Genomic DNA, 12071 nt, shown 5'->3' with positions numbered 1-12071 from the left:
TGGTTTTTGTGCCTTAACCACGCATCTGGGAACCACGTACATGCGTGGTTAAGGCACAGAAGAAGGGAGTCGATGCGGTGAAGGAGGAGGTAAGTTGGGCAGGGACTGGGGCTTTTTTTATAGGGGTTGTGTGTGGTGTGGGGCTCAGGGTGATTAGGGTTTGGGGGGTCAGGGTTCAAGTTTTAGGGGTGGGGGTTGGGGTGCTTTAGGTTGTAGGGGCGGGGTGGGGACTCAGGGTATTTTTAGTTTTTGGGGGTGGGGTGGGGGGCTTGGGGTGATTAGTGTTTGGGGGGGGGATCAGGGTTTAGGTTTAAGGGGTGGGTTGGGGGGGTTGGGGTGCTTTAGGTTTTAGGGGAGGGGGTTGAGGTTGTGGTAATTTTGGGGATGGGGGTTGGGGTGGCTGTGAGGGTTGGGAGGTCCCGGTAATTTTTAGGGGTGGTTGGAAGCATGCTGGAACCGTGCATGCTGATCATTAATGCCTTTACCAGGAATGCCTTTACAACGAAAAATCGTTGTAAAGGCATTCGTGGTAAAGGCATTAGCCATACCAAAGAGTTTGTTGCTCCGAACTCGTTGTAGAGCCATGGGTGCTTGAAGCACTCGTGGTTTCAACATATAACCATCAGGGATATTTTCTTTCGCTTTTCCACCACTCACACTTATTCCATTTCTGGTTCGCAAACTGAGACAAACATCACTCACCATGATCCTTGTAGCTCCTAAATGGGCACGTCAGCCTTAGTACACAACACTGTTGGATCTGTCTGTGGTTCCCCATCTGAAACTTTCCAACAGACAAGATCTTTTGCCTCAGAAGCGAGGTCAAATCAGACATCCAGACCCTAAAACCACTCAATCTTGCGGTATGGCTTCTGAAGTCATAATGTTTGGATATTTACGACTACCCTCTGAATGTAAACCTACAACTAGACAGTGCTATGCTGCAAAATGGAAATGTTTTTTATGCTACTGTCAACCTTAACACATTTATACACTCAAAGCAGCAGTGTAAGTCATTGTTTGTTACCTGCTACATTTACAAAAGGCAAATTTAGCATACTCATCTATTAAACTTTATTTAGCAGCCATAGCTGCTTACCTCCAAAACAGACAACACATTTCTTTATACAGAATTTCAGTAATCAAAGCTGTTATGGAAGGCCTTAAAAGAGTCATTCCACCCAGGGTTCCTCCAGCTCCAATATGGAACCTTAATGTTGGCCTTACTAGACTCATGGGTCCACCTTTTGAACCCATGCACTCTTGCTGTTTGCAATTTCTTTCCTGGAAAGTTGCCCTTTAAGTGGCTATCACTTCCTTAAGACGTGTAAGTGAAATACAAGCTTTCACTTTAGAAGAACCTTTCTTCCAAGTTCATAAAGATAGAGTAGTCCTTAGGACAAACCCTAAATTTATCCCGAAAGTAGTCTCATCATTTCACATTAACCAATCAGTTAAGTTACCTGTTATTTCCCACAGCCAGGCCCAGTCGCTAAAAGAGCTCTGCACACGCTAGATGTGGCCAGTGTGTCCACTTGGCTCCACCAGCCTGCCCCCGTGCCCCTGATCCTGCCGACTGCCGCCTGGACAGCAGTTCGAGGCCCTCCTCCACCCGCAGGCACCCGCCTGCGCCTCATCCATGGTGCCTACTGGTAGGCATTCCCTGGTTGTCGCGTAAGTAATCCTTCTGTGTTTTTGTAATTTGTATCGCCGTTGTATTGCCGTTTTTTGCATCTATTTTGTTATAGCCATATTTGTCCTGACCCATTGAGTTTTTCTGCACTGTTTCGCATAGCGCGTTCATGCCCCCGTGCCTCCCCTGTATTTCTTCATTGCCTGTTTTTCACTGTCTGTTTTTCTACCGGCTCTGCCCGGTCACTGTTCCCCTTGCTGCTGCCTCCCCTGCGGTCCCGCCCCCCTCGCACACCCATTTCCCCACCCTCCCACCCCACCCTCATAATGGCGGCCGCTGCACGGAGCCCCGTGTGACTTCCTGACCGGGTTCTGGCCAGGAGTCCACTTGGCTCCACCAGCCTGCCCCCCGTGTCCCTGATCCTGCTGCCTGGACAGCAGTTCTAGGCCCTCCTTCACCCGCAGGCACCCGCCTGCGCCTCATCCCTGGTGCCTAGTGGTAGGCATTCCCTGGTTGTCGCGTAAGTAATCTTTCTGTGTTTTTGTAATTTGTATCACAGTTGTATTGCCGTTTTTTGCGTCTATTTTGTTATAGCCATATTTTTCCTGACCCGTTGTGTTTTTCTGCGCTGTTTCGTATAGCGCGTTCCTGCCCCCGTGCCCCCCCTGTATTTCTTTGTTGCCGGTTTTTCACTGCCCATTTTTCTACTGGCTTCGGCTGGTCACTGTTCCGCCTGTCGCTGCCTCCCCTGTGGCCCCGCCCCCCTTGCACAACCATTGGCCCTCCCACCCGCCTCCCAACTGCTCCACCCTCCCACCCCACCCTCTTAATGGCGCCCGCTGCACTGCAGAGGCAAGCCCATCTGCGCACGTCCGTGCCCAGTGCCACTCCCCCTTGTCCCCCTAACCCAGACCCCCCCAGACAATACTACTCTAAACCGCACTTCACACCCTCAACCCAGGACTACTCCCCGCCTGCACCCAAGCCAACCCCAAGCACACGCAGGGACCTTTCACCTGTTATGCTTGCCGGTTCTCCTGCTCCCCCACAAACACCAGAAACACCCACACGCCCCAACACTCCCCACAACAAATACCACAACATCAACACCCAAAATTCTCGCAGAGTCCTCACCCACCCCAACAGACCCTACTCCAACACCAACAAGCCCCACAACCCTAACACACTCCACAACAACAGCCCACAGCAACACCAAAACCCCCATACCAACACACCCCACAACGCCACTAACACCCCCCACACCAACACCATCACGCACCACAACAACAGCAGCCCCCGCAACCACCTATACTGCATACTCCTAAACACCCGCTTCATACACAAGCATGCCATCGAACTCTGGGACCTTATCACATCACACTCACCAGACATTGCCTTCCTCACGGAAACTTGGATGAACCCCTCATCCGAGCCCGACATAGCCACTGCCACCCCAGATGGCTACAAACTCCATTGTAGAGACCGTTTAAACAAACCAGGAGGTGGCATCGTCATTATACACAAAAACACCACTAAGGTCACCACCAACACACACTACACCCTAGAAAGCGCAGAACACATGCACTTCCTAATTCACATAAACGACAACACCACCCTCAGAGGAACCCTCATCTGCAGACCACCAGGTCCTCACCCCCCCTTCTGTGACGCCATTGCTGACACCATCAGCCCTCACGCCCTCACTTCCACAGACTACATCCTCCTTGGTGACTTTAACTTTCACCTGGAGAACCCCCACGACCACAACTCCACACCCCTTCTAGACAACCTCACGAACCTCGGACTCAAACAACTGGTCACATCACCCACCCACTCAACAGGACACACACTAGATACAATCTTCACCTCGAGCAACCACATAACCTACACTCACACCACCGAACTCCACTAGACTGACCACCACTGCGTCCACTTCTCCTTCTCCAAACCCCCCACACACCACCACCAGCACACCACACCCTACCACATGTGAGACAAGATCCCCACAGAACACCTGAACGCCCAACTCGCTCTGAACCCCCCAAACACCAACGACCCCAACATTGCTGCCCATAACCTCACACAATGGATCACAGCCTGCGCAGGCTAACTCGCCCCTCTTAGAAAAAATATCACCACCCGCAACATCAAGAACGCCCACTGGTTCACCACTGAACTCCAAGCGTGAATGCCGCAAAACAGAGAAAGCTTGGCGACAGGAACCCTCAACCACCAACTTCTCCACCCTCAAAACCACTGTACGCAAACATTACCAACTCATACGCATCACAAAAAGGGCATACTACCAGGAACGCATAGACAGTAACTCACACAACAGCAATGAACTCTTTACCATCATCAAAGAGCTCTCCAAAGCCATCAACATTTACCCCACTCACACACAACACCTCTGCGACTCCCTCTCCAACCACTTCCACCTCAAAATCTTAGACATACACAACAGCTTCACACCACAGGCACTCTCCACCCCCACCACAGACATGATCAGCAATGACTCCCCACCCCAACCTACTACTTACCTGGGCCCCTACCAATGACAAAGAAACTGAAAAAACAATGAATTCCATCCACTCAGGCTCCCCCTCGGACCCCTGCCCCCACCGCATTTTCAACAAAGCCAGCCCAACCATGGCACCCAAGCTTCGCGCCATAATCAACAGCTCTTTCGACGACGCCACCTTCCCAGACTCCTGGAAATACGCAGAAGTCACCGCAATCCTGAAAAAGCCCAAAGCAGACCCTGATGACCGCACCAACTACCGCCCAATTTTGCTTCTCCCCTTCCTCGCCAAGGTCGCTGAAAAATTAGTGAACACCCGTCTGTCTCACTTCCTAGAGGAAAGCAATGCACTCAACGCCTCCCAGTCTGGATTCCGCAAGAACCACAGCACTGAGACTGCCCTCATCGCATGTACTGATGACATCAGAACCAGAGTCGACAAGGGCGAGACCGTCGCACTCATCCTCCTAGCCCTCTCCGCTGCCTTAGAAACTGTCTGCCACCAAATACTATGCACAAGCCTCCACAACGCAGGTATTCAACACAAAGCACTAGACTGGCTTGCCTCCTTCCTCACCGAAAGAACCAAGAAAGTCCGCCTCCCTCCCTTCCACTCCACAGCCACCAAGATCATCTGCAGAGTCCCCCAAGGGTCCTCCCTCAGCCCCACCCTTTTCAACATTTACATGGCCCCAATCGCCAACATCCTCCGACCACACGGAATCACCATTGTATCCTATGCAGACAACACCCAGCTTGTCATCTCCCTCACCCGAAACCCTACCACCGCCAAAACCAACCTCCACGCTGGACTCCTTGACACCGCTAAATGGATGACAGCAAACCACCTCAAGCTAAACTCCAACAAAACCGAAATCATCATCTTTGGCCCCAACAAAACTATATGGTGTGACTCCTGGTGGCCCACAGCCCTAGGACCCCCACCAACGCCCGCAAACCACGCACACAACCTCAGCATCATCCTGGACCCTTCCCTCTCCATGACCCAGCAAATCAACACCATCACCGCCTCCTGTTTCAAAACCCTCTGCATGCTGCGAAAAACCTTCAAATGGATTCCCATAGAGACCAGAAAGACCATTACCCATGCACTCATCAGCAGCAGGCTAGACTACGGAAACACCCTCTACGCCGGCACCACACTGAAGTTCAAGCAAAAACTCCAGAGGATCCAAAACGCAGCCTCCCTCCTCATCCTGGACCTCCCACGCCATGAACACATCTCCTCACATCTTAGAACCCTTCACTGGCTTCCGATCGACAAGACGATCACCTTCAAAATCCTCATCCACGCACACAAATCCCTTCACAACACTGAACCAACCTACCTCAATGAAAGAGTGAACTTCCACACTCCCACTCGCCACCTCCGCTCCGCCGACCTTGCACTCACCATCTCCGCTCTGCCAACCTCACACTCGCCACAGTCCCCCGCATCCAACGTGCCACCAACGGAGGCAGACCCTTCTCCTACCTCGTCCCCAAAACCTGGAATTCCCTCCCCACCAACCACCGCAAGATTCAGAACCTCCTGCGCTTCAGAAAACACCTCAAGACATTGCTTTTCGAACAGTTATCGGCCTCCCCTCCCAAGCGCCTTGGACCCTTATGGGTGAGGAGCGCACTTTATAAATGTTTTGATTGATTGATTGATTGATTAAAAGAGCTCTTATGTATTACATTGATAGGACTAAAAGGTTTAGAATTTCTAAAGAGCTTTTTGTAGCATTTTCAATGCCTCATAGAAGCAATCCAATTTTAAAAACTGTGATAGCTAGATGGATAGTCAAGTGTATTCAGAATTGTTATCTGGAAGCCAAAAGACAATCACCTACAGCTTCTAGAGCACATTCTATTAGAAAAAAGGTGCTCCTATGTCTTTTTTAGGAAACATTTCAGTAGCAGATATTTGTAAAGTTGCTACTTGGTCTACACCGCACACATTCAATAAGCACTACAGGCTAGCCACTGCTTACTTTGAGGGGGACTGCTTTACAGTCTATGCAAAGCATGTGTTTCTACAGCCATATATACTATTGAACGGAAAATGTTACTTACCCAGTAGACATCTGTTTGTGCCATGTAGTGCTGTGGATTCACATGCACCCTCCCTCCTCCCCATAAGCCTGTGGTCATTGGGACTTGATGTCCATGCGCACTTTCACCGAGAGGAGGAGTCACTTGATCTCGTTACCCGAGCGGGAAGAATCTTCTAACAAAAACAACTTTCAACACTCCAAGCAAAACACTATATGGTGGACTTATGCAAAACATGTGAATACTACATGCCACAAACAGATGTCTACTGGGTAAGTAACCTGTTTTTTAGCCTCCCTTTTAGTGAGGGTTTTAGCTTGGTAAGTGAGGCTAGTTCCAATCTTTGGGCACATACCCAAAAGTTACTGGAGCCTCTTGCACAGGTAAATTAGTTGATTTGTATTAGCCTATTTTGTCCCCACGTTGTGTAGACTGGTAGAGTGGACACCTTTTTTTACTGAAGCAGAGCTCTTGGGGCAGTGTTTTCAGTACATCTGTATAGTTATTAATTTTTCTGTCTTGCTCTGTTTGTGCATGGGTGTACTTGCCACTGTCCAAAGTTGCCACTCTCCACATAACAGCCTTCTATTAGACTCATGAGGATTTAGAAGAAGAGGTTATTGTGCTGATCAGAAAATTACATTTTTATCCGGTTATCTTCTATAATCCTTACAGAAAGGAAATGCTTATTCTAACAAGTTCTTGAGCCATTGAACCTGGTTCAGCAGGTCTTTCCAATTCTGTACTAATACTGCAGCAGGTGCATATTTTCAGAAAGGTAGTGGCATGCACACTCGGTTGGTATATTTTAATTCACGTGAGAAGTATTTTTTATGTTGTACTTCTTATCCTAGCATTACACAGGAACAACATTTTCCTACTACATGTACCTCTGTATTCTGGGGTATGGCAGATCACATAGATGGGGTGATTACGTTATATCCCAGAAACAGAGGGAAATAAGTGAGCACTTTTAGGGAAAAAATATGTAGGAAACCATCAAGCCCCTTAGCTGGCTAGATAAGAGGTGCTACTTGAATGAAAGTGGAGTGGGTAATGGAGTGCCGTAATGGAGGCAAACTGAGAAAGCAATAGCTACGTGGAAATATGACTTTACCAATCTCAGTGTACTGATATAAGGCACTGCAGGTGAAATATCAACTGTACTGACAAGGAAAGCTAATCTCTAAGTGGGATAAAGTCTTAAATATTATAGGCTCAAGTGAGAGCTTTGACTCTATGCCGCCAACAACACGCTAAGTGCAGTGATAGTGTATGACTGTACAACAAAAGACCGTTGTGAGGAATTGGGTTATTGGTTGAGGGGGTTGAAACCCTACTGAATCAACAACCACAGTCTTTATCAGGGTGAACCACAAAAAGTCACTAAATTAACATGTGCTTAACCCTGTGGTAGCTTGGAACAAAAGCAGTAAGGTTTAACTTAGAAACAGTGTGTAAAGTATTTTTTGCAGCACACAAACAGCAATAAAGTGAAAAACACAATACAAGAAACATCCTGTACCAATTTAGAAAAAATAGAGTAAAATGTAATAAATAATTTGACACCAAATGACAAAAATCCAATCAGTAGAATAAAAGATATGCAATTTCAAATATTTAAGGTAAGTATCGCACCGAATAGGACAAAGTGCCACATGTGGTTATCTGGTCTTGTGAGACCGGGCAAAAGTCACAAGTTCAGGCCAACTGCGATGTAGCATTGGCTGGATACAGGAATCAAGTTAGCCCCACTGAAAGAGTTACCTTGTCAAAGTCTGGTGCAAAGAGTCCAGTTCAGGGTGGAGGATGCCACAAGGAGCAGGAAGAGCATTGCGGACAGTTGTGGCTGAAAACATGAAGATCCTTTTGGGCGTCACAGAATGCTGTAGCTGGAGCTTCATGATGTTCTTACCGTTGGCTGTTAATGCTGTAGCACGAATTGCAGATCTCACGTTTATGGTCTCAGCTGGCGGTTACTGTAGTCTGAAGTCAAGTTCACCCTTTTGCTGTCACAAAGAGCCCAAAACTTCATGGTTTCTCCTTTGTGTTCAGAGGTATGCCAAACAAGGGCCCAGGAGTTGAGAAGGTGCCTCTTGGTGATCAGGGGTTCACTGTTGCAGAGGCCAGCAGGGCACATGCAGGTCCATTTGCAGGACCAAGGAGGTCCAGTTGCTGCAGGTCAGCTGCAAAACTACAGGGCAGCTTCTGGAGCTTGTTATGTCCCTGTATCTCTGAGCAAGAGGTCAGTCAGCTGACCCTTGCAGTCACTTCTGATAGCCTGGATTGAATGGAGCACGCCCAGCCTCCTTTCTCAGGCAGCACTGAAGTCCTCTGCAACAGGGCAGTTCCTCTTCTGTAGTATCCACAGGTCCAGGAGTGTACTAAAGAGTTGGTCTGAGGGTCCAATATTTATACCTGGTGCCAGCTTTGAAGTGGGAGAAATTTCAAAACTTCTCCCCCTCATCTGGTTCTGGAATGTCCTTTTGCCCTGGTCCCAGGATGTCTGGAGTCACAAAAGGCTACTTTTAAGTTCTTTGTGTGTGTGCTGAGGCAGCTCATTTGAGGTTCAAGTCTAGTACATGACAGCTCCAATACTCCCAAGCGGTCAGGATAGCCCATCTTGTCAAAACCCAGTTCCCCTTTGTGATACTATCTGGAAGGACTACACCAAGGCAAACAGCCAACTAAACTTAGGCATGTGACCCGGGATACAGTCTCCAGGCACAAATGGGTAGGACACAAAAATGACAACTTTCTAAAAGTGGAATTTTCAGAATTGTGACTTAAATCTGACTTTACTGTTAAAGAGGGATTTAAATTACAATTCCTTAGACGCCAAAGATGAGATTTCTACTTGTTCACAAACAGAAGTTATTACGTATTAAATGTAGTAAGGCAACCCAGTGTTGTCCTATGGGAGAGGAAGGCCTTGCAGAAGTGAAAAACTAACTTAAGAGTTTTTTTTATTACTACCAGGGCATGTAAAGCTTAAAAGCACATGTCTGTATTTTTAAAGATAATGAACCCTGGCCTATAGGCAGTTTAGGGCCTACCCTAGGGGTGACATATACATACTAAAAAGTAGGGTTTAGGCTTGGCAGGAGGTTTATTTTTGCTAGGTCGAAATTGCAGTTTAAAACTGCACACAGATTGCTATAGTAGACCTAAGACATGTTTAAAAATGTCATTTAAGTTGTTGGCACAATAAGTACTGAAGGCCCACTAGTATATTTGATTTACAAAGTTACTGGTTATTGTGCCAGTTTGGTGTAAGCCAGGTTTATCATGTTTAAAGGAGAGAGTGCAAACACCTTAGTACTGGTTAGCAGTGGTAAAGTGCTCAGCCAACTAAAACATGTGACCCTGCAGAGAGGGCCAAGTTCAAAAGCTCTAGGGTAGAAAGGAAACCAAAGATAAAACAACTAACGGAGGTTCTCTCTCTGCCTCGCTTACCAATTGTCCCAACCTACTTCGCTCTTCCTACCTCCTTGCCAGCTGTCAACTTTTTTAATCCACATTTAGTTTCACACAATGTCCTCACTGCCTGCTCACAAAGATATCAATTTTTCGCCTCTATCTATACTCCCAGCTGTACATTAGTCTGTTATATCGCAGGTAGGTTTTGGATACAGAGGCCCGCACAAGAATACATACATAAAGAAAACAATCGAATCCAGCTGGCAAACGGTGAGCAGTCCAGGTCATATGATTAGTTACAGCTCACTGAACAACCTCATCTGAGGAAGGAATCACAAACTCCAGAGAGAATCCTCTTCTTTCCATGAAACACTCTGCAAAAAACAATATAGCATGCTGGTTACATTTAAAGATGAGTAGGCTTCTTTTCTCCATTGCCAAGAGTATGTCATCTATATTTGTTTAAACAGTCTGTTTTCTTGTACTAAACCCTAGAGGTGGGATTGTTAAAGCTGAAATGACCAACATAGAGGAAGGTTCCCAGCATATGACAACAATTATCTCTAATTGCTTCCACTTGAATAAAAAATAGAAAATGGATTTTTTTTTGTTAAAAACAGTGCCTCACGCTGTAAATGTTATCTGACCAAGAACTTTTCTTGTATTTTGGGAGTCTGATAAATCAGTGTGCTCGCTGTCGGCATCACACACCCAAAATATTTCTTAAGAAGCCAAAAGTGGCAAGAGCGAAAGTCACACATTGTCATTTTCTTCCATTTGGAAGTATATGATATGTCAGGTTAAAGTACCCAAGTTTGTAGATTTTTTCTGCTTGATCTTCTGAAGGAACAACCTCAGAATAGCTACAGCCATAAAGTGGCAGGTTGCCTTCCATCGTAAAGAGGATTATGATCATGTACTTGATGTGATGTTGTATGAATTTGTTTCATGATTGATGCAAGTGTTGTTCCTTCACTTCCTTAGCTGATGGTCAGGCTCTGGTTTCCAGGGCTGAAAAGTGAGATCGGCTCTCCTCCATCTGTTTGAGCATGTGCTGTTGCCAGCAAATCTTTGCACTTATTGCAGATGTAAACAAACCTTGGAGATTGTCATATAATGAATTGTTTCCAAAGCTCTGGGTTTTTGTGGTGTGTGCTACATTTTAATTAAAGCAATCAGTATCGATTACATTGTATACACCTGTCATGCGTGCCATATGTCTTAATGCTGGGGTAGCAAATATTTAGAATAACAAATTTTAAATGAACTCAGTATGGTTTGTTTTGGCACGCAAGTCAGACCAAAACCACTTACTTTCTGCTTGCCTCAGGAAATCTTTTCAGAAAGAGCTCTCACTTCAGATTGATGCTTCATAGAGTGCTTCTGAATGGTCTTTAAAAAGTGAAACCTGAGTCGATGCATTTAAATAATTGCTGCAAGATAAAATCTGTCTGCACTAATGTGCCCATGTCACATTACAGTTGTTCCTGACTTACCTTGTTTACCTTTTTATGATGCAAGTTATTGGTTATAACTTAATCTGTGGAACTGGAAGGTGGAATGTTCAGTTTAAGCATGTTTATTTGACTGTACCTGAGGTAATTACGTTAATTATCAGAATTCATAGTTTAGAATCTCGCACAAGGGTGTTTATGTGGGGACTGAGGTGGGGGACAGGAGGATGTGTATCTGAAGCAGGGTCCAGAAAAACCACAGTGATACATAAACTCATGCAGTTTCTCTATGTGTATTACGATACTATTACTTTGAGGGAATCTGTGGTTGATGTAAGAAGGGGTAAACATGTAGGTGTTGTTATATACTTGATTGTTTAATATTTCTTACTAATTAAATTATGGAATCTCTGATTCTGTGCCAATATTTAATAACTGTATTTTAATCTTCTAGAACTGCTGGACCTTCAACCTTTGCCAATCACTGCTTTGGGACATCGGGAGTATGAAGCCTTATACAAATTTACTCATTTCAACCCCATTCAGACCCAGATATTTCACACATTGTATCACACAGATTCAAACGTTCTCCTTGGAGCACCAACAGGCTCTGGAAAAACTGTGGCGGCTGAGTTGGCGATCTTCAGAATCTTCAACAAGTATCCCACTTCTAAGGTGTGCCATAATTTTTTAACATTTGTGCAAGATATGTTGAGTGAAGGAGTTACGAGCAGAGTTGAAACTTTTGCCCACTAACACCCCCTAAGAGCAAAGCTCAGTGAAGAATAGTAACTATCAAGTCATGCAGATGTAGACCTGCTACGTACCTCAGTCTCATTAGGAGGAAATAGGCCTTGAGAGTATTAAAGAATCCAGATTTAAGTTAGCACATAGTCTTTTAAATTTATGTAGCAGTTATTTTTCTTATTAGTTCTAGTATTTTTATGGAACTAATCTAGCAGACGTAAATTGATGGGTTATTTCC

The 12071-nt window shown here is 46.0% G+C and overlaps 1 protein-coding gene across 1 annotated transcript in view; it reads left to right on the top strand.

Annotated features, from left to right (window-relative positions):
* ASCC3 (activating signal cointegrator 1 complex subunit 3) overlaps nucleotides 1-12071 on the top strand; it is a 1806704-nt gene that overhangs the window by 1413092 nt on the left and 381541 nt on the right. The window contains exon 25 of the mRNA XM_069235471.1: nucleotides 11541-11761. Coding sequence (XP_069091572.1) covers nucleotides 11541-11761 — 221 coding nt within the window. The remainder of the gene's footprint in view (nucleotides 1-11540; nucleotides 11762-12071) is intronic.

This window comes from Pleurodeles waltl, chromosome 5, assembly GCF_031143425.1.
Source record: "Pleurodeles waltl isolate 20211129_DDA chromosome 5, aPleWal1.hap1.20221129, whole genome shotgun sequence".
Taxonomy (NCBI): Eukaryota; Metazoa; Chordata; class Amphibia; order Caudata; family Salamandridae; genus Pleurodeles; species Pleurodeles waltl.
This window is presented reverse-complemented; position numbering and strand designations above follow the sequence as displayed.